The sequence below is a fragment of the Lates calcarifer genome, linkage group LG11 (assembly GCF_001640805.2).
Source record: "Lates calcarifer isolate ASB-BC8 linkage group LG11, TLL_Latcal_v3, whole genome shotgun sequence".
In the NCBI taxonomy this organism is placed as follows: Eukaryota; Metazoa; Chordata; class Actinopteri; family Centropomidae; genus Lates; species Lates calcarifer.
Window position 1 is genome coordinate 14,689,082 of NC_066843.1, and position 23,867 is coordinate 14,712,948.

General features: G+C 40.0%; 1 protein-coding gene across 1 annotated transcript in view; it reads left to right on the forward strand.

Annotated features, from left to right (window-relative positions):
- The window catches only part of cacna1ha (calcium channel, voltage-dependent, T type, alpha 1H subunit a), a 55,322-nt gene that overhangs the window by 22,928 nt on the left and 8,527 nt on the right, over nt 1–23,867 (forward strand). Inside the window, 24 exon segments of the mRNA XM_051073854.1 lie at nt 1,633–1,719; nt 1,721–1,785; nt 2,518–2,703; nt 2,873–2,990; nt 4,960–5,115; nt 5,813–5,900; nt 6,039–6,322; nt 7,004–7,375; nt 9,331–9,434; nt 9,679–9,802; nt 10,179–10,247; nt 10,426–10,610; nt 10,748–10,874; nt 11,408–11,533; nt 11,796–11,885; nt 12,763–12,976; nt 15,690–15,841; nt 16,631–16,740; nt 17,364–17,497; nt 17,868–17,938; nt 19,669–19,747; nt 21,932–22,053; nt 23,250–23,408; nt 23,578–23,718. Coding sequence (XP_050929811.1) covers nt 1,633–1,719; nt 1,721–1,785; nt 2,518–2,703; nt 2,873–2,990; nt 4,960–5,115; nt 5,813–5,900; nt 6,039–6,322; nt 7,004–7,375; nt 9,331–9,434; nt 9,679–9,802; nt 10,179–10,247; nt 10,426–10,610; nt 10,748–10,874; nt 11,408–11,533; nt 11,796–11,885; nt 12,763–12,976; nt 15,690–15,841; nt 16,631–16,740; nt 17,364–17,497; nt 17,868–17,938; nt 19,669–19,747; nt 21,932–22,053; nt 23,250–23,408; nt 23,578–23,718 — 3,363 coding nt within the window.

Here is a 23,867-nt window from a genome sequence, read left to right on the forward strand (position 1 = left end):
ATTTTGTAAAAGTACCTATAAGTAACTATAAGGCTAAGTATGAAGTACTCTGCTTAGGTACTGTACTTGAGTAAATATACTTAGTTACTTTCCACCACTGATCTGCTAGTGTCGAAAGGTAGCTGTAAAAAGTTAGTGGCTCCTCACAGGAGACTCTGTACGTCTCTCTGTGTTAGGGTGTAGTGAGGTGAGGAGAGGTGAGGACTTCTGTGTAGTATGGCGCCCTCTACCTCTGATCATTATCATGATCCTCAGATGTGCTTCAGTAGACACATCAGTGTCCTGAATAGGTTGTATAAGATGTACTGTTATATTTATGCAAATCATACATTTACATTTTGACATTAGACAACAGATGGTACAAACTTTTTATATGATCTATTTAAATATAACCAATTATCACTACTTTATCAAGCATATTTTAAAATAATTTCCAACAACACTCACCACATAGACAAAACTGAACGTTTCTGCAGGAAGCCGATAGAGAAAAATAGAGACAATAGAGAAAAATAATCCAGGGTGAAGGTTAACTTGTATACCTGTGGCAGTAGCAGGATGTCTGGGGGATTTTATACATTAATCATGTCAGTGTGTTTATTAGTCCAGAATGTGGTCTTCCTGCTTTTACACACAATGGGCCAGGGTACAAAATGGGCTCTGGGCCTATTCCTTGTTGATCCCCCACATGAAAAGAATCGCAATTAGTTTTAATGAGTCTGCCTTGCATGACATGAGAATAAAATTGTGGATCACAGGCGTTTTTTAAACTGTGAGGCAGAATACAGAGTTTAAGGATTTATGGTTTAGAATGACTTGGTCATCTGGGGATCATAATTATTCATTAGGTGTGAATCTTTGGACTGCAGGAATCATGATACTGTGTAAAAATGTAAAAAATATGAAGTATAGGAGATGGGGGTAAAATGAGATTTAAGCTAATGGTGGACATTGTAGAAATTCCACATAATGAAATTTTTTAAAACAATAATAAGTTACAAGCATTGCACCATTTAATGCTTTGATTTACTTGAGCAGGTGAGAAACACATCTATGAACTCACCGAGGCATCTGAAATAATGAGTCCCAGTCCTTTTCTCAAGAAGGCTATAGGTTGTATAGGATGGATATTGGCATGTGAGATATTTAGAAATATATATATATATATTCAGCACATTTATATCACTGATTCAGCTCAAGCCAAACTGTTTCTATAAAGAAAAAGTTAAGGATGTGGTTCCATGATATGTTTACCAGAGCACAAAATTGCTGCGTTTTTCCATAAAGGGGCTTGACTACATACTTTATGAGGGGGGTCTCAGTTAAATCTTTGCTGGATCACTGACTGTACTGTGGGGTAAGTGGAGTGGATCAGCAGTGATAGATGGATGCTGTTGGTCCCATGTGATTGATTGTCCCTGACTGCAGCTCTGAACTTGATTGATAATGTCTCAGCTCAGGGCACAGAGACCAAAAGGGTTTTACAGTTCTGCGATAATAGAGTGGAGATATTAACTGACTTTTTCTTTCTTTCTTTCTTTCTTTGCTTATTTCTTTATTTCTTGCCTCATCTCTCTTGTCTCCCTTCCTCTCTTCTTTCTCTTGCTTTTTCTCTCTCCCCTATCCCTCCAGCCCGAGGAGTTGACTGATGTGTTAGAGATCAGTAACATTGTCTTCACCAGTATGTTCGTCTTGGAGATGGGCTTCATGCTGCTGGCTTTTCGGTTTGTTTGGATACATCAGGAATCCGTACAACATCTTTGACAGCATCATCGTTATCATCAGGTAAGTAGTTTTGAATGTGCAAACGAGCTTTAGTTTTCGGAAGGAAAACTATGAAGATGGATGGCTTCTGTTTGAGCTGTAGTAGTAATTCAGGAACGTGTCAGAGGGCTAGGAACATGCTTGTAGAACTAGACTTTCTCCAGGTAACTGCCATTTTAACCGCATGCAGAAACAAAATGCAGAGTCACTCAAACCATGAGTTGGATCAGTGTTGATTTCACAAACTATATAACAGCTAATGTTCGATTTAGAGCCACCCCCCGTTCTTATTTCCCCTCCAGCTTGTCAGTCGTTAAGTTTCGAGTGCCAGGTTCACTGCAGCAGCATCCATCTTTACAATAGCTAAGATTGACACAGTCGTGATGGATCACACGGGAGCAGCTTTGCTTGCTGCCACAGCAGATTCCTGATCCTGTCGGGAGTCGAGGTTCACTGTCTGGCTGTCATTTAGTTTGATAGAGCTCATATCGGATCAGGGGACCTTTTGAAATGTTAACCACCACAGATTTGCTCCTAGTGTGCCTCAAAATATGTGTTACATTTTGTAATGCTGACATTTTAAATAATGAATTCTAGTAATGTAATAATATGGAACACTAAAAATATGAGACTTTAGTAACAGGCCATATTCATAGTACCTGTAGTACATGCATAACAGAAGTGACTGAATGCAAGCTCCATCTTTTAAGTTGTCCACTAGCATTTTGAGACAAATTTGTTTGTCTTTCTCAGTGTGTGGGAAATAATCGGTCAGGCAGACGGTGGACTGTCAGTCCTGCGAACATTTCGTCTGCTGCGTGTTCTGAAGCTGGTTCGCTTCCTGCCTGCCCTGAGAAGACAACTGGTAGTGCTGATGAAGACCATGGACAATGTGGCCACCTTCTGCATGCTGCTAATGCTTTTCATCTTCACTTTCAGGTATGCTCACACAGCATGCGTAACCTTCGCAGCCCGTATATATTCACGTATCTCAGTCACAGAAAATGTTTTGTTTTGTAATATTATATAATATATATATAATAATATTATCGCCTCTAAAATGCATACATTTAAACTGTAATGCCTGCATTTTCTTATTCCTCTGCAGTATACTGGGTATGCATCTGTTTGGTTGTAAATTCAGTCTGCAAATGGAGAATGGAGACACAATCCCTGACCGCAAGAACTTTGACTCTTTACTCTGGGCCATCGTCACTGTGTTCCAGGTAAATTCTTGTCTCCATGAGTTAGAGATTTTCCCTGTTTTCCCATTTGGATTGCAGTTAAAATGCTGCTGTATTTTAGTGTTTACTTGTTTGTATTCACAGATTGCTCTCATAGTTTTTTTCTTGGTCATGTTTTTGTCAAAACTGGACTTACTCTGACTTAGTAGTAGTAGAGTAGTCTGATGTTTTGAGTAATACACTTAATTTCTGTCATGTCTATATGGTAATTAGGAGCTGTAGGTTAGCTTAGCTTAGCATTGAGACTGGAAACAAAGGATAACCGCTAGCTTACTAATTAACGTTTGATTGAAAAAGTGTAAAAACCGCAAGCTGCACTTTTATGGGTGGTTATATGACAGACTATCTCTTGTCTGAGCGCAGTTACTTCCAGACATCTCTGCTGGTTGCCTGGCAACCACACAGTGATGACAAAGTTGAGACCATGAAAGGGGTATTGATCCTCTCATCTAACTCTTGAAAACAAAACAAATAAGTATATTAACCAAAATGTCACACTAGTCCTGTAATGTACATTTTTTAAATTTGTTTCTGTTATGGATCATTAGTATCATTTGTTATTATTTTTTGATATTTCTGGTCTGTCTGTCTGTCTGTGGGATGTGATTTAATAGTGTGTTCTTCACTCACCAGTTAACAAGTCTTTTTCAGTGAATTTTTCAATGATGTTTACACCACCAAGTCACATAAATGTTGTTATTTTTAAGAATATTAAATTAAATCAGTGGGCTGCCCCTGCACTGTATTCACACTTGCAGTACATAAAGCTGTACAGGTAATCTTCTTGCTGTCACTCATGCATGAGCTAAAAAGCTTCTCTGTATCAAGATAGGTATGTACCTGCCTTCTCTACTACACTCTCCTTACTGTTTCTTATTAAAACAATACTGAGTCAAAAAAGTGGGGAAAATGGCAGCACCTTCATTCTTTAGTACAGTATGGTGGCAAGAAATACACTGGGCAATGTGTACACACTCATATTTTTATCCCAACAAAGACCATGTGTGCTGCTTCACCATCCCAAATCAAAATGTAAAGTTCTGCTCATTAGCCAAATGCTGTGAAATGAGAAATTGTGGTTATGCGAGTCCACCATCTCTCTTTCACGATTATATCATTTTTTTGCCCCCCCGTGGAGATATTGTTCAATCGCTCCAGATAGATTGTCCTCTTTTCTACACTGAATGCGTCAGCAGAAAGGTAGAACACAGAATGCAGCGGACTGTCTCACTTTGGTGTGTGTGTACAAGAGAGATGCTGAAGAAGCATTTTATCCAGAACTGGCTGTCACGTGAATGCTCACTATATATACTTACTATAGTTTTTTGAGGAGTAGCCACAATATACACAAATCTCTGTGTGCATGCATATGTATATACACACGTTCACACAGAGAGCACAATGAAATGTCTTTCTGCCACAGTATTTAATGAGTGGGCGGTGAGGAAGTGAGCTTTCATTCTGCATCATGAACACCGTCCTAGTTTTAAATGCTTTCATCACTCACACTGATTTAGATACAGGCACACGCATACACACAAACACATATAATACACACACCCACATACACATTGCATGTCAACTTGTAGTAATCCCATGTGTATGAAATTGAAGGATTGTGGCACGACTGCAATAAAAGTAGCTCAGTAGTGGGTTTTATAAAGCATATGCAACCCACAAGTGTCGTAAAGCCTAATATTGCTCCATTTCTGTCATTACCTTTCCACCTGTGTCATTTTCTCTCTCTGTCTGTGCTTTCCTTTGACTTCCTTTTCTCCCATGTCTTAACATCTTTGGACCTTTACTCTCTTTCTCATGATTATTACATCTCTGAGCCTCACATTCCCTCTGCCCCTGTCGATTTCTGTCTCTATCCATCTCTTCCCCTCCACTCCTTCCTTATTTTTGCCTTAATCTTTCTCTGTGTTATTGTGTTTTATTCGAATTATAGATCCTTACCCAGGAGGACTGGAACGTGGTGTTGTATAATGGCATGGCATCTACCTCTCCATGGGCAGCTCTCTACTTTGTTGCTCTCATGACATTTGGCAACTATGTGCTCTTCAATTTACTAGTAGCCATCTTGGTTGAGGGCTTCCAGGCTGAGGTGAGAATGACTATGTTGACTTCTGCATATAATATTTGGTTCAGTTTCCTATGATTTATTGTTACACATTGTCAGATGTGGTGTAATTTAAGATGTAGGGCTCTAGGTTTGTGTGATCATACCACACGCAGTGTTTTTTCCTGTGAGATGTCCCCATCTTTTTGATGTTTTAGTTGGCATCAAGATGGATTTTTTTTTTTCATCTTTTGCACATTTGTTTCACTTCAGTTCTTCGACCATTAGACACATGTAAGTGCACAGAAAAGTAGATTTTTTCCAATTATGGCACTAATTTCAGGAGAGCAGAGTAAAGATTATCGTCTAATTCTAACAGCATCACTCACCCGTGTGTATTCATGCTGTATGAGGACCTTCATTCACTGTTAATTAACTCCCAATGGAGCCATCCAAGGGCCGCAAGTCCAGACTCTCAATTACCAAACTGTCACGTCTTGTAAGGCACTACTGCTTTGAAAGGGGTAGAAGAGGATGAAGATTATTACCAGTCCCTGACACGCCCACTGATTATTTCAAATAATCAATTCTTCCTCCTCCAGCCCTGTTATCATGTGTGCTTTCATCCAATCTCCTCTTTGCTGTGCTTGCTCTCTGTGTCTTGATTAAAAAAAATAGCACCTGTAATCTTCTCCACAATGGTTAAGAAGTATAGAAAAAAAAATGTATGTGTGTGTTGTAGGGTGATGCTAATCGATCGGAGTCAGATGATGAGAAGAAATCAGACAACTTTGAGGAGGATGAGAAAGTAGAACAGCTCAGAGACACTGGTAGGTTAAACTACAGACGATACAGTCAGTTAATTTCATAATATTGTTTTATGGCTAACTTATCGCTAATTGCATGCCAAAACAATAAAATGAATAAAAGATGACAACAATGACTTCATCCCTTCTGCTCCTACACAGAGCTCAAGATGTACTCTCTGATGATGACAGCCAATGGTCATGTTGACCCTCGCGGCTCCATGGCTCCTCCTATAATCATGCGAACGGCAGCCACACCCATGCCCACTCCTAAGAGCTCTCTGGGGCCTGAGTCCATCCTGGGGGAGGAGCTCATGTACCGAGAGGGGATGCCTCGATATGGCGAGGCGGGTCTGGGATTTTCCGAAGCGGGCGTTGGTCATGCAGAGTCTCGCCGTGGAAGCTCCACTTCCATGGAGCCCTTAGCCTATGACCAACATTCTCTGGTGAGTTTTATCAAACGTTGAATGGTAAAAATGACTCTAAACCTGTTTATCAGTCAGCAGTTAGTCATTAATATTATTACCTGCCATATATATACAACATATATAGAGAATTGTGTGATATATACCATTTGATAAGTGTAACATCCCAGTTCCCAAATGGAATAGTACCTGAAAAGGTAGACCATCACAGTCATACTCCAGCTATGGAGTGAGCTTTTTTCCTCTAACTCAAGAATCAGAATTACAGATATAACATCCCTTTCCTTTAAAATGTTTCAATCGGCGGCTGCCCTGGAAATCAATTAGATGATCCATGTGACAGATGTATCAATTCCCCCAATGCTGCTTGGAAGAGTTCTATTTCTACATGACTAATGAATTACTGCCTTATCTGTAATTAATTTCTCGCTGGACAATGTGGACCCCTGTGGAAAATATCTTATGAAAGAAGCTCTTTGTCACTGACTCACACCAAAATTTTTTACTGCAGAATAGACTAAGAATCCTGAAACTTGTGAAAGCTATACTCAGAATACCTTTACATAATGCTGTCAGAAACTCCCCCCTGCCCCCCCTGCCCCAAAATGGCCAGGTGGCCATTTAGAAACTACTGTATTTCTAGCACAGAAACACGTTTTCATAGCCACCCGCTACGCTCACCCCAATTTCCTGTGTCTCCAGAGCCTATCAAGTCCCGGCCGGCGCTCCCCTCTTCCTCCCCGTGGGTCCGGCAGCTCGTGGGGAAGCCGCCGCTCCAGCTGGAACAGCCTGGGAAGAGCGCCGAGCCTCAAACGGCGAGACACCAGTGGCGAGAGGGAGAGCCTGCTGTCTGGGGAGGGAGGCGAGGAGGAAGATAGCGTGGAGGACAAGGGGGAGGCTGGGGGGAACAACAGGTTGCGGCCAGGATCCTTGGAGCTGCTGCAGGCATCTACTCTCTTGCCTTCCATAATAGCGGAGTACGGTGACTGTAACGGGAGGACCCTGACTTACGACCCCAACGTGAACTCCGACCCCAAGGATGACTCCTCACCTGAAGATGACATGGACGATGATGTAAGTTACCATGAGTCTGAACTGAACTGAAAATGCTCAATCACCTTTGGCTTTGAACTGGATGTTTGGAATGGAGAGCAGTGATTGGTCAGTAGACCTTAGGAATCTGGAAGTGCAACAGGAGACAAACAGTTCAGAGACATAACCTGGTGTCAGTCCGTGCAGTGCTTTAAAAACAAATGAAAGAATCTCAAAATCAATTTGGGCCAGTACAGAGGATATGTGGCCTCTGTTCGTGGTACTACAGGCCTGTTGACATATTTGCAGAACAGTTGAGCCTCTGTAGTTTTGCTTTCTTATGTAAATTCATAATCTCTTATTCTGCCCACACATTTTATTTCTGTTTTTTATCTCTGTCTTTTCCTGCTTATCCACTTCTCTTTTGTCTTCTTTGCCCTTTGTCTCTCTCTTACTTTGAGATATTATAGTGTGTGTTTCATGTTCACACTGCAAGGCCTGCAGGGACACTAATTGTCATGCTTTAATTGATTGGCTTGAGCAGTAATTGTTTTCTCAGCGGGTACAAAACAACTTGTGTATGTACAGTCACTGTGGCTGTGCATGTGTGTGCATGTGTGTATGAACCGGAGAAGGTTGTACTCCCCCGGTGGTTTTGGATGACCTCTGTTGCGACAGTGTTGATGGTTTTATTGGCTCCAAATTGAGTTTATACACCCATGAAATCCACCGAAACAAAAGAACTCTCCCTGGGTACACTGAATATGGGAAGCTTTATACAGATAATCTACCAGTGTGTGCATGTACGGGTCAGTGTTTGCGTGTACGCATGCAAGAGTATGCGCACATCAGTCTGTGTATTTGTGTGTGAGTGCTGTGCCAGCTAAGACATGTGTATATGCATGTGGTTCTCTGTGTGTGTCTGTGTCAAGGATTATGGATTTTCAGCTCCAAGGATATCTGAGCAGCAGGTTCTTTTCATCCACACACTCACACTAGGACACACCCAGTTTGCACACAGACTCACACAAGCGGCGGCCTGCCAAATAAGCAATGTCTTTGGGCTGCTTGACTTTGGGCTGTTTTTAATTAGAATCCCAAAGTACAGAAGCTCTGCACCTAAGCTTTTCTCCTGTTTGTTTTATTACAAACTTTAATGAGTTTCACCACTCTTTCAATTGAGCTTGTGGACTAGCTAAGTTGGGAGTTACCTACATCTCCACTTGTGCAAGAAAACACTTGTCTATTGTGCCCCCGTATATAGGACCAACATTAGCAACATTGTGGAAACTCAGAAGAAATCCTGTATTGTTTTTCTAATAATTTAATGTAATTGTGTATTGAGTGTGAACATTCCTCATGATACACCTGTTCTTGCTGTCAGCACACCATGTTCTTTCACAATGAAGTTATACAACACATTTTTAAATAATATTTCAATATTTACTGTGTCTATAGAATCAGTAGAGTTAAGATCACAATTTCTCCACAGTACAGGGCTTAATACTGTGTTTGTAATATTGAAACAGTTCTTAAACAACTTTTAATGAGAGTATACAAAATACAATACAGTTACATTCATCACTCGGTATTACTGTTCTCTCTCTTGTGGCTGCAGTTACATAAAAAAAGGTTTACTGAAAATTTGAAGACTGAAATTTCATACATTACAACTTGTATCTTAGTTGAGGCAACCATCTATCTTTAGAGAGGATTCAAGGTGCATTTACTCTTTAGCAGTACTGCTGCTAATCCCATAGACAAGCTAGCCATTTTAAACAAAATATATTAATATATATTTGTCAGGCAGAAAACATACAACTGTCTGAAAACAGTTTGGGGCAGTTAATACTTTCATTAATACTCTTTCATTGTCTTTGGCTTAAAAGTAATAATTTCCTCTCTTGAGAATAAAATAAAGATAATATTGAATTACAAAGAAAGCATTATTGTTGGTGCAGCTGATGAGACTGATGTGTGACCTTTCACCCCTCCAGAACTCTTTGTGCTACTGGATAAAGAAAGAACTCCGTAATATGAAGCCCCGCTGGTGCAAAGAGCACGAAGACTCGTCGCTGTATTTGTTCTCTCCAGAAAGCCCGTGAGTCACTTGTGCTCTACACAAAATTCAGTATCACTCTCTGTGGTTTTTGGTACCCTGTGGCCTCCTGACTCTTTTTTCCCTCTATCCTCCTCTTTATTTCTTGCTTGATTTAATTATCTTGGTTCACTTCTTTCATTTTTCTTCTCTTTTAATGCTTTCTAATGGCTAATTGTTTGGTCATTAGCTGTAACCGACCATGGACATTTTATAGATGACTCCGTGCTTATGTGTGTGTGTTTAGATTCCGTGTGTGGTGCCAAAGTGTGATCTCTCACAAACTGTTCGACCATGTGGTTCTGGTTTTTATCTTCCTCAACTGCATCACCATTGCTCTGGAGAGACCTGACATACAGCCGCACAGCACGGTGAGACACAAATACATTCACACATACACACAACCTACAATTACAAGGTCTCCAGCTGTGTTTTGTAGTTGCAAAGCAAGGCAGGTTTCTACAGTGGCCATGAAATGGTTCATGTTTTACTCACATCACTGGTAAATCAAGTTAATCAATAAAAGCCTCACTATACATTAAACTGACCAGAGATGATTTATTGTAGTCGACTCACTGTAGACAGACATAGAAACACATTAACCTTGCAACATCAAGGCTCAAAACTACCCACAATACAATACTCTCTTAAAGCACCAGGTTCACTGTGTAACACAACTGATGGTAGTAGCTCCATTCGAAGACATCCCCTTTATTGTCTTTATATTAATTTCATTCTCTTCTTTAGGAGCGAGTGTTTCTGAGTGTGTCCAACTACATTTTCACTGTGATCTTCCTTGCAGAAATGGCCATGAAGGTAAACCATACTGTTCTCTTTCTGCCTTTGTGGTAAAAGGTGTAGTTTGTAGTATATGCTAAGTAAACGCTTTACCAGTTCTTGAATTATTCTAGATCAATGATTTACAGGTGAGGTAATGTTTTTTTGATTCCATAACAGTTCCAGTTTGGCTCAGTGTTTTGTGCTTTAACACCAGGTTGTGGCTCTCGGTTTCTGCTTTGGAAACCAGAGCTACCTCCAGTCCAGCTGGAATGTTCTGGATGGTTTGTTGGTGTTTGTGTCTCTGGTCGACATTCTGGTCTCTCTGGCATACACTGGCGGAAACAGGATCCTGGGCATCCTCAGAGTCCTACGCCTGCTACGAACACTACGCCCACTCAGGTAAATAGTGTATTTGTGTGACTGTTTATCATCGGTTTGTGGGGGTTGATACTTGTGCACATATTTGTGTCTGCAGGTACTGGACTACAAGGGCTGGTACTAACAGACATCTATATATCTGCATTTGTGTTTTCCAGGGTAATCAGTCGAGCCCCGGGATTGAAGCTGGTTGTGGAAACTCTCATCACCTCTCTAAGACCCATCGGGAACATTGTCCTTATATGCTGCGCCTTCTTCATCGTCTTTGGCATCTTGGGGGTGCAGGTAGTTTGCCTTTACATGCAGTAACACACATACACGAAGTGGGGCTTGCCTTAAACAAGTCACAATGTCACAACATGGACATGTAAGCAAGGTAGAGATTGAATGCACACTCTCCAGTGATGACACTGCTTTGTCATTTGCTTTGTCTTAGCTTAAGCTCAGCTTTTTACCCTTTGTAGCTTAAATGTCAGTCTTGTTGAGTGGCTCCATATGTGATTGTGGCTTGAGGGGTTACTGGAAGTGTCTTGAATATCCAACGGACAATAAGCCTGTGTGAGTTTTGAAAGAATGACAATTAGGTTAAGCGTGAAAAGGGACAACATGACCTCAGGCCAGCTTTTAGTCGAGCACTCAGGAGAAGCCTCTGATAAGAATTTGCCCTATGAAACGTCCTTTTTATTCCTGGCATTAATAGTTGAATTTTTTAAAAGCCGCAAGCTCTGCAATTGAGATAATGTGTAAATGGCAGCCAGATAGCCCTGAAGACCTCTCTCTCTCTCTCTTTCTCTGTCTGTCTCTCTCTCACTCTCTAGCTGTTCAAAGGGAAGTTCTACCACTGTGAAGGTCTGGACACAAAAAACATCACCAACAAGTCAGACTGTCTGCAGGCAAATTACCGCTGGATTCGAAGGAAGTACAACTTTGACAACCTGGTCCAGGTACAGACCAACAGACTGACCCACTGCTAACACAATCATCAGTGCACAATGACTCAGCCGAAACCCACAAATAAATGATTATTCCAGACAGTATGTCTTTCTGATTTTTTTAGAGGATTGTTTTACTTCTTGTAAATGTAGAAAAAAACCTTTTTGACCAGCTGGAATTAACATCCACATGCAGCAAAACTCCTGGTGAATTATTATTATGACTGGGGAAATCCCTGTGTGTTGACTTTACATCTCTTTGTTTCCTATCCAGGCCCTGATGTCATTGTTTGTCCTGTCGTGTAAGGACGGCTGGGTCAACATCATGTATGATGGGCTGGATGCAGTGGGAGTGGACCAACAGGTAATGATGTGAGGAATGTGCCGAGCCGTTCTGCAGGTTTGCGATCTGAGACAAATATTTGTTAACGATTGAGTATCAGCTACATAAAGTCTGTGTGTATTGTAACCTACAACTCCTCATTAAAGACCCACAATGACACGCCTCTCTCCTCATACACATATTACATGTCACACATAATGAAGGAAACAATTTTAAACAAAACTGTGATTCATGCTGGTGATTTTATCGTGGGCCTACTACTATTTATATGTATGAGAAAACACTCAAATTAAGTAGCAGATCTAATTCAGCAATAAAACTGCTTAAACTGTGTAAATAGGCTTGATGTATTTGAAGTGTAATGCATGTTAGAGAGTGGTGTCTCTGCAAACTAACATCAACATGCACAATCACCTGCCTTAAAAGCTTAACCACTGGTCTCAGTATTAGAATCAAGATAGTAGAGTGAAACAGAGACAGAGTGGGCGTAAACAATTAAATTAATATTTCTTTTTTTAAAAAAGCTAAGTTGAATAGGAGTGGTGTAATAAAAACAGATTCTAAGTAAAAGCAAGGCTCAAAAGAGGAGTTTATAGCACACGCTTCAAAGCTTCAACTGATGTTGCTGTCCTCAGATCCAGGACTGCCTGCGGTGTAATGTGCTGAAATAGTGTTGGCTTAGATAGTCATATTTGCAAAAACATAATAAACTGAGTGACTAGAACCCAAAGAATTAAAACTTTTATCTGAGATATCAAGAGAAATGGAGAAAAATTTTTTTAAAGAATTTGCGTTGTTATCTGTGAGGCTTTTATGTGTCTTTACTAAGTGAGGCAATGAGCAAGAACTAATAAAAACTATAATATTCTCTTCTCTACTTTTATTCTTCTCTACTCAGCCTGTGAGAAACCACAACCCTTGGATGCTGCTCTACTTCATCTCCTTCCTGCTCATCGTCAGTTTCTTCGTCCTCAACATGTTTGTCGGTGTTGTGGTGGAGAACTTCCACAAGTGCCGGCAGGACCAAGAGGAGGAGGAGGCCCGCTTACGGGAAGAGAAGAGGCTCAAAATGATAGAGAAAAAGCGCAGGAGTAAGGAGAATGGAGGGGCTGGTCGGTAGTCTATTTTTCTGAGCACTGCCTGCTTTCAGAGCCTGACAAAAAGAGAAAGAGAATGACAGAGAAACAAATTAGGGCAATCTATTCAGAATTAATTAACTAAAAAAAAAAGGGAGAGTTTGAAAGGCTGGCTAGCTCACGCAAACAGTGACTGATCACTGACAGAGGGCGTGGGCTACGCCAGTCTGATGCATGTAAGTGCATGACTGCAGCCCTCCCCCAACCCTCCCCTAACACTGCATGGAAGTCTTAGGAGACTTGGCCATTCTAACCAACCTCTCAATCCTACATTTGTATTAACCCAACTAAAAATTTGTATGCTCACTCTCAAACAATAGAACTGCCACCAGTGTAGATAAAAAAACACAACAATATCAGCAACACATTATTCAGTAGTGTCTATTTCATTTTTCTAATCTTCTAATACCAAACCCTGTTTTAAAGCTGATCCTAATATAGAACAAGAACTATAAATACTTGTAATAATATGATTTTTTTTGTCATAGATTTCTTTACTGATGATGAAAACCTATGCAGCACCTTCTGCATGTGAAGCTGAGTAGGGTTGCTGCTTTCCTCCGTGTGTCTCAGGAAATTTTGCTAGCAAAATTTTCATCGGCAAAATGCTGATGCCCTTTCCCTCCCTGCGAGTGCATGTTAAAACCCTGACCCCGAGGCGTCTCTAGACATGGGTAGAAGAAGGACATTTCCTGTAACCATGCTTTGACTGGCAGACTCAGAAACATAGCAGACGTCTTGGCTGCTATATCTGCAAATATTTTGGGTAATAGAACTGTTTAGAACTTTAGTTAAACATAGAGGATTTTGAGATACAGCTTGTAGAAAATACAAGGACATGCTGACAAGAACATCAGAAACACACCACCTATTGCAAAAGCAAGTCCAAATACTCACAAAAGTGTTTTATTAGGATTTGTTTGTTTTATTGTGGTCTCATGTCAAGCTGAGGAAAAGGAATTGGTAGAAACATATGGTTTTTATTGGCAGACTCAGAAGCAAAGAAGAGCACCACAGATTGGCCGCAACACAAAATTATTTCTATCTACGCAACACATCAATCACAGAATTATACTAGAAGGCAGTATATGGTGTGAGCAGAACGCCGCTCTTTTCATCTTGTGTTAGTAACATGTCTCACTGGTCTAAAACTGCTGATACTCCAGGCAAATGTAATGTAGTCTAATCAGCTGTTTCACAGAAAAGCATAACTCTCATGTTTGGGCATACAACAGGCCCTGAATTCAGTCATCAATCAAAAAAAGAAAACAAAGTTTTAGACTATTGAGATTTTTCTGGTTTTTCTGGGTTAAATTTACCGTAGTGTTGCCATTGGAGAAGAGAGTGGCTTCAGTGTTTGTTCAACATCACAGTCATTTTCTAAAGCTTTATTTAATTTAACAGTGAAACAATGCGGATTGATTCATTTTAAATAGTTAAAATCAATATAAATATTTATATTTATTTAATATTTTTAGATTTATTCTGAAACGTTTAATTCATTAATGAGCTTGTTTGTGAAAAGTTGTGATGTTGAACATACCCTGCGCAGCCCCTCTCAACCATAGATCATACCTTACATCAAAAGGCATGTAAGCATGCAGCAGATAGACAGGGCATGGTGTATATGGGGGGGTAACATAGACATGCACGTTAAACACACTCAAAATCATCAACATGGACATGTGAGTACACAGTCAAAACATAACTCGATATAAAACAAATAGTTAATCACCTTTTAATAAATATCAGATTGAAGTATTGCTAGATTTGTCCACCTCTGCCTGCTTTATGATTACACCTGTACTTAAAATCTGTTCATTGTTCAAAGGCAGTAATGTATCTCACAGTTCCCTCCTAAGCAGTAACAACACACCTCCTATCATTAAAGTATAGTCTGTAGTCTGGGTTTTAATGGATACATAGCAGAGACCTCTAACCTGACAAGAATGAAATTATTAAAGGCAATGAATCCTGTAAAACCCTAAGATTGGTAGAAGGGAGAATCACTTAAACTAGCTTAAATACTACAACCAGACTTTCTTAGTTACACCTGATATTTTGTTGTCTTACTACATTAAAAGTAAAAACAAACAAACTTAGTTAGAGACAGTGGTTTTAGGTAAGCACCGTTCAGGTTCAGGTTTGGCTAGGAATGAGTCATTTGAGCTAATGATCTGTAGCCTGTCTTTAGATCCATTTAAATCCTGTTTTACAACCACAAAATATATGATATAGTCTACCTGTGACTCTCATGTCCTCTCCTATTTGAACATACTGCACAGGCAGTGGTGTGCATAGACTGTCTAAGGGGTGAGGGCAAAAATGAAAAGGGGCACCACCATCACTGTGAGCAGTGTTACACCTAGGGCTCATCAGGTTGGTGCAGAGTAGTACTTGATGATAATTCAAGGACCCTCGGATGTGACATGAAGCCAAACATAGTGCTTCACTCCTCTTAGGGCACATACTTCATATCCTGGTTTAATGAGGGTATAAAAGAAGTTAGCGCCCTGAGCATAAAGGCAGTGGCACCCCCTCCTTGCCCCCCCCCTTTTCCTTGTGCACACCACTGGATGCATTTAATCAGAGCACAGTTACTCACAGTTGCACTCTGCCTGTGTTTTAACTTTTTGCTGCATATTTGTTTTTCCTTGTGTCTGTCTTTGTGTTTGCTTGTGTTCTCCAGAGGCCAAACAGAGGCCTTACTACGCAGACTACTCTCCCCTGCGTCTGTCCATCCACACACTGTGTACCAGCCACTACCTGGACCTCTTCATCACCTTTATCATCTGCATTAATGTCTTCACCATGAGCATTGAGCACTACAATCAACCGCAGGTAATGTGTGCAAATGCAAACATGATAGTCGGTGACTGTGATGTGATGAGCTGGTCTTCAACTGTTATGGTCAGAACCAAAATATCTCTACCCCTCTTTGCTAAAAGTAGAGCTAACATAAAGTGCGTGAACAAAGTTACATCATAAATATGTAGTGTTTTGGATTATCTAAAAGAAAGCAGCTGCTGTGCTACAGTCACTGCAGCCCATCCACCTCCTCCACAACACAAGTGTGTTTGCAAACAATTCCAGTCTCCAGAATGACACAACTGTGCTGACCCAGCATCAAGGGAACACTCATAATCAGATAAAACAACTTTTAAACTGAAGCTAACAACACTGCCAGCATCAGGTTAAACATTGATTTATGTTCCTACTTCCTGGTCCTGTAGATTCTCTTATTTGAAAGCTGACATGTATTTTTTTTCTTGACAAAAAAGTGTTAATGTATTTAAGTAGAAAGATAGCACAGTCTACCGCAGGAGCCCTGATAAAATCTTTTACACTGGTGTTTACTCGGTCATTTTGAATGCTGGTTACAAGTTATTTTGGTTCTGTTGCACTTCTACAGATTCATTTAAGTGTATCGTATTTGTAGCAAAGCAGCAAAAAAAGCTTGCGTACTTTTATTTTTTATTATTTCCACCAAATTTTTAAAAGTCTATTTCACTTAGAACTTGTTTGTATTTAATTAAAAAAAAAAAAGGTTCAGTATTGACAGAAAAAATGAAAAAGCATCTAGTCTGTAGTGTGTGTATGAAATTAATGTGTGTGTTTGTGTGTGTTCAGTATTTAGAGGAGGTTCTGAAGTACTGTAACTACGTGTTTACCATCATCTTCATCATTGAGGCCCTGCTCAAACTTGTGGCGTTTGGCATACACAGGTTCTTCAAAGACAGGTAACACAGGGGGATGAATGCTTGTTTTATTACAGTTTGCACGCAATACAGCTTAATTTATTAAGTATATATCATTATTTTCTAATTAAATTATATTATGTTTTGTAAAATAGTTAGAAATAGTAATGAAAAGTCCTCCTTCATGCCTTTTGTGCCAGTACACTGAGTTGAAGGGATTGGTTGGTGAGTGTATTCGTCTGTCTCAGTGTGCCCTGCCGGAGCCTTATCAGGGGGTAAACTCAGTGTTTCTCCTGCCATAGAGATTAGTGGGTGGGCTACCCATTAATCTAAACAACCTGTTCACTAAACAGCACTGCCAGCTAGGCAGCATGACTTCTTCCACTCCTGTGCTCCTCTTCTTCTTTTCAGCTAACTCACAGTGACACTTACAGACCAAAAAAATAACAGGTTTTCAAGAGAGCAGTGCGTAATGCTCTGTTTACTTTACTACTCTCATCCCTACACTTGATATTGTCAAGTAATACCACCCACTAGTATCAGATGTGATGGGGGAAAGTTCATTAGAAGTCTTGACACATATGCTCTAACACTGGACTGGAGTAATACTGGGTAATTTTTTGTACACACCTAAAATGTTGAACAATGTTTTTATGTGTGTTTAGGTGGAATCAGCTGGATGTAGCTATAGTGGCATTGTCCATCATGGGCATCACCCTGGAGGAGCTGAAAATGAACGCAGCATTGCCCATAAACCCTACCATCATCAGAATCATGAGAGTACTCAGAATAGCACGAGGTAGACACAAACACACACACACACACTATCCAGTCTTTAACTGTTTATCTTGTATGCAGTAACACAACACACACAGCAAGTCATTGTGTCAGTTTGTGATGCATCACTACAGAAATATGCCATAAACACTGTATATATTGTGAAGCACTTCTTAACACACTTTCTTATTGTACATTCTTGTAAAGTCAGCATTAGAAGTAATATGTCACAGGTGCCTACTGGCTTACAGACATAAATACAAACCTGAGTGTCCTCCTGCTGTGGTTGCAGTACTACAGTAGTATCGTGCTGTTGTAAATTCTGCAGTAAATGGGCCAACTGAAACCAGCATCGACTTGTTCTTTAAGGCTGCTCCTGTGTCTCTCTGCAGTGCTAAAACTTCTGAAGATGGCCACGGGGATGAGAGCTCTGCTGGATACTGTCATGCAAGCGCTGCCACAGGTAAACACACACTCTGCGGGGTCTTGAACACAAAAGAGCAATTTTGTTTTTTGTTTTATTTATGTTTTTTATGAACACAGAATCAGTATGAAGGTTTTCTTTGGAATAGACAGCCCTCTGAAAGATTTATGCTTGTTGATGAATAATTAACACAGGACATGTCCATTCACATTCTGACCCTAAAATGTCTAATTTTAATTTACATTTCTTTCCCTGCCTCTGATCAGCTGAACTATGCAGAGTGCACATTCATTGTCTTATTGAATGTGCATGATACAATAATGAATGCCAAACACATCAAAGAGAACACAATTTGTTGCAGTCACAAAGCTCAGGAAATATAGTTGCATTATTGAGCAGTGTCTTGTCTTTTGAGCAGCAATTTTTAGAGTCAGACTGTACAGCTGACTTTCCTGATGTTACTCAATGTGCTTTTTTCCATCCAGTCAACATGCTCCTTTTAAGGTATGTCCATGGATGTTGTGGGAGTATTTCAGGTCTCCCTCTCTCTCGCTCTCTCTCTTCTGCTGGCTTGCACAATTCTTAGAGGCAAAGAGCAGCTGCACCAAAGATTATGATGCACATACAGTGACAGACTCCATTGTTCTGCTATTTTCTAAATGTCAAAGTGTACAAATATAACAATCAGGTCACAGAGTGCACAAGTACAGATTTTAGGGAATAAAAGACAACATGCTGGGGACTTTCTGATGGTATGATGCAGATGTAGTTATAGGAAGTACCCCTGAATGGTTCATAATGGCTGTTTTTTACAGCACTCAGGGCTCATTGCCAGATTTCTTGGTGTACTGAGTAGAAAACTGCTGTCAATATCTCAGCTCAGACTTTTGATAGAGAATGTTATACCTTTAAGGGATTTTTCACAAGCAAAAACACAGACAGCATGTCTGCCTGATAATTTTAAAGAGTTTTAAAGTCTTTTTCACCATGTTTTTTTCAGTTAAAGGCGCTATATCTAATTTTTGCTGTCACTACATAGCCAACGTTAGTCTCAACAACTGTTTACTTACTAGCCTAGAAGAAACATATCCTTTACTCATCAAGAGCTGTCTCCATCAGTAGAAAGAAACAACAACTATTTTGCTTCTATTACTCTCATTTCTGAAGTTAGTATGCTAATCATCTAGCCCCATCACAGCTTGTAATACCACTTTGCGATAGTGAGTCACTGTAGCCTCCAGTTTGCCCTCAGTCCAAATTGAGAGGATGAAGTAGCACTACCCAAAAGGCGTATTCTGACCTCTTGTCTCGCAACAAAGACTGAAGTAAACAGCTGATAATGCTAGTATTAGCTACATACAGATAGAAAAAAAACCTACATATAGCAACTTTAATGTCCTATAGTCCTACACTTAATTTCAATTTACTCTTCCATGTGAAAATGAAGCTGACTTTCGGTAGCATGGACGCACAGATAGCAAGGCTTTGAATACACCTGTCAGCCACAAAATACTTGCCCCAAACCCGAGTACAGGGCACAATGCTCATGTGTCAGTCTAGTTACAATACGCAGTATCTCAAACAACAACAGAGGTTGTTCTTGTAAATACATTCTTTCCTTTTTATATTGCATTGTTAAATTACTGTCAACTGGCAATGAATGCAATGAAATAAATCTTAATGCCTCTGTTCCCTGCACTTTTGAACAAGCAATATTTACTCTCTTGTGTTAAGTGTGCAGGGAAATCTAACATGCATTTTGCTTCCAGGTGGGAAATCTCGGTCTCCTCTTCATGCTGCTCTTCTTCATCTATGCTGCGCTGGGAGTGGAGCTCTTTGGCAAATTGGGTCAGTCACACTACTGGCATAACACACATACACCACAGTCTACAAGCTTCAGCAAAAAAAACGTTTTTGAATCCACTCATTACTACCACAGTCACGACTTACAGCAAATTTCCCTGCCTGAACTGTCTCTGTCGAATCCTCACTCTCTACTCCCATCTGTCTCCCTGTCTCTCTCTCTCTCTCTCCACCATTCTCACATCAGAGCAAGAGAAGATCACATTTGCATGATCACTTTTATTTACACATTGCTTCCTCTATAGGCTAGCTCGATCCAACTCATTTTCTCTGAGAGCGCAACAATGTGTTAGGGAGAAGAGGATTAACAAAAAAGCATCTGGGAGGACAAAATGAAAACAACTTGATGATGAAGAGGTTGCCTTGTGTGAATGTTATTATGATTCTGCTCTGCACACTGGGAAAATGAAGGGATGTCTATTTTCCAGTTTCATAAAGTAAAAACTCCCTCTCCATTATTTGCTATGATTTTTGAATTTGTTAAAGCTGCTGAAAAAACCTTTTGGATTTGCAGAACTCTGTCTTTTCACTCCATGCACCTCATTTTAAATGCTGTTTTAAGGCTTAATAAGATGAGGGAGTGAACGATGTTGTGGTACAGGCCTGTAGGAAAGTTTGGCAGAAAATATTGCAGTACAGCTTGTAGATCAGGAAACATTAGTGTTTACTTTCAGAACCATGTTCATGAGTTAACCAGTTTTTTCCCAGTTGCCACTGGAGTTTGGAGTGTGTTGGGTTTACTTTGGGCTCATTTCCTCATATTAGACATTTTTAAGCTGCTACAGGTTTCCAGGAGCTCACAGTGATGTTCACCTATTGCATTTGACTTAAAAAAAAAAAAAAAAACATTCAAAGCAAGTCTCTTTGCTGCTTTTTATGTAGTATATTTCCCATGAAAGGTTTTCAATAAAGCAACTTTGCTTGTTTCATCAGAGGGCTGATGTCTGTGATTATTTGTGAGCTGAGAGAGAATACAAATGAAGCAGCTGTAAAATAATAAAGGCTTCCACTTGTTGGGGTACTGTGTGGTTTTACACTTAGGTATTTTTGTCCTTCCAGCCGGAGAAAAAAAATCAGAATTATTTCTGCACCTCAGAAACCCTCTCACAACACCGCTAATAACTGGCTTAATTGGCTTGTGACATCTCTCTGCCCTCAGACAAAGACAATGCAAGATCTTAAATTCCTTTGGGAGACCTAAGACATGGGATGATACTGTGTGCTGGCACTCTGGGAGTCTTAAATCTGCCTCTGGTGTCTGCAGAAGGCAGAACAGATAAGGGAGGGTCATAAGCAGAGGAGATAGGAAAGGAGATGAGGGTTTGAATATTAATGCTCATATTGTTGAAGTCAAGCTGCCGTTGGAACTAATTTTGAGCATAGCTGATATTGAATAGGTTTCATTTTGAGTCTGAATCTAAATCAAATCACTTGAAATGTAATGTCCAGATGAATTCCCATTTCCATCCCCGTCCTTTTGCTGCTGGGCCATGACTCAGACATGTGGAGAGGAAGCTACAGTTTTTCTGCCTACTGGATAACATACATTTTTAGTTTTACAATCAAATACTTAATCACATTGGTCTTATTTTGTACCATCTAGTTTCTTACAAAGGATCTGTTCCCTTTTGATTTAGGCTCCTTCTTCTCTGTGTTCTTTTTATATTTTATTCTTTATTCTATTTTATTCTTTTGTGTCTTACAGATATGTCTACCATCACTTTGTTATACAAAGTATTTCAGTCTGAGCTATACATTGTCATTGTTAAATCCTCTTGTTTTTCTCCTGGTGACTGATACTTAGAATAAGAGACAAGTACATGATACTCCAAGGACTGTCTCGTTCCTCTCCAGCTACCTCTAGCAAAGTAAGATATCGTCTAGTGGCTGTTATGATTCTGCAAACAGGCTCCTGAGGGCTTTATGTCAAATTGACCCTGAAACTTTCCCTGCCCTCCAGAAGACAGCTGTCTATTCTCCTCTCCTGTGTCGTGTCTACAGGGACACACTACTCAGCAGCTCATCTGTTGTGTGTGTTCAGGATATGCTGTTGCTGTTTTCACAGGACTTTCTGAATGAGACACTTAAATGATCACACTCAGGGTCACTTTTTCAACATGTTTATAGTGCAGAGAAATTAATGCCAGTCTGTGTTTGTGTGTTGATTAGAGTGCAATGAGAACAACCCGTGTGAGGGCCTGAGTCGTCACGCAACTTTCGAAAATTTTGGGATGGCCTTCCTCACGCTGTTTCGAGTGTCCACTGGAGACAACTGGAATGGGATTATGAAAGTATGAACACACACACACTCACGCGTTCATAAATGATGACTAGATTATCCCGTAACCACAGAGAGAGCAATGACCTCCAAAACCAATTATAGAATAATAAAGTAGCTTAGAGCCAAGCAATGTCACCACTTTCACATCTTCTTTGTTGAAAATATAATATATATAATCTATATATATATGATCTATAATATAATCTATAATATCTATCTATAATAATCTATAATATAATATAATCACCCCTAACTTAACCTATACAAATATATATACACACACATATATACATATATATGATCAGGGCATCTGATAAAAACAAGGATGTTCTTGAGCTTAAGTCAGTTATTCAAATTTTCTGCTCATTGGTGTTAATCAGACGTAATGATACGAATCACCAATTGTTGATTTCTGGAAGTGGTCATTAATGCAATTGAGTCACATCCCTAGCAGAGTAGCTGTAGTCTGCGGCTAAAAAACTGGCTAAAATAAATGATGTACCTGTCTTTGTGCAAACGAGCACACATTTGTCTACCTGACTGTTTGTGTCAAAGAGGCCCACACACTCACCAGTTTGGCCGTGTTTTGGTTTCATTCCAGAAAAATGGTGGATGCTCTATGGCAGCGCCTGAATGTTACATCCTTAATGTGATGTATGCCTTTTGACATGTGACGTTTCAGAGGCATCATTCTTCTGTGTAAACCAGTGGGATATCAGATAGGACAGACAGAAGTGATTTACTGGTTGAAGTCTTTACTGACAGTAAATAAACTGGCATGAGGTCACCTTTAAAGATACACTGTTTTACAGAAATTTGAAGTCCCCATTTCCCCATCACACTTTTAATATAGTATGTGTAGGTATGTGGATGTCACCACTCACAGAGGACTGCAACAGAACTGCATTTTTAACACACATCTTAAAGCTTCTGTATCAGTGCTACTATCCTCATTTCTCCTTAAATTCTTCCAAATTTCTAATTTTCTAAAATACTAAATGAGACTCTGCATTAATTTACCATGTTTATTAAACAGTTCAGATTTCAAAACTTTTGTAATATAATCTCTAGCCTGCTGCATAGACAGTTGTTCAGTTTTGCATATCCTGTAATAACTGCCAGTGTGTGCTTGAACTTTCTATGTTTCTCTGGTTTTCTTTCTGCCCTTCTATCTTTCTGAATCTTTCTTTCTGTGTATCTCTTAAGGACACATTAAGGGAGTGTCATCCAGACGACCGACACTGTCTCTCTTACCTGCCCTGGGTCTCTCCAATTTACTTTGTCACCTTTGTGCTCATGGCCCAGTTTGTGTTGGTCAATGTGGTGGTGGCTGTCTTGATGAAACATCTAGAGGAAAGCAACAAGGTAAAGTAACTAGAAAGGACACTGGATAAATATGTGCCTGTGTGAACGAAGGTATAGTGTATTTACTTATGACATGAATATACTGGTTACTGTCTGAAATTGATACTTTTCTGATGCAGATCAGACATTTTCTGTAAATTGTGGCCATTAAGTAAATGTGCATTTGCAGGAGGCTAAAGAGGATGCAGAGATGGATGCAGAGATTGCCTTGGAAATGGCTATGGAGAGGCAACGCAGATTAAGCACAACCTCCAACAACAGCTCAGTGGGAGGAACCTATGTTGGGCCATGTCCAAATTCACCTGGACAGGTAGGAAGGATGTTACCTTGCTCATTCATCAGTCAGGAAACTTGACTAACCCCGAATCTACACTGAAGGTGTAAGTCAAGGAGAGTGTCAAGGAAACAGCAGCACTGGGAACTCGTGGTACTTGGTCCTCTGTTATAACCCAGAGCTTT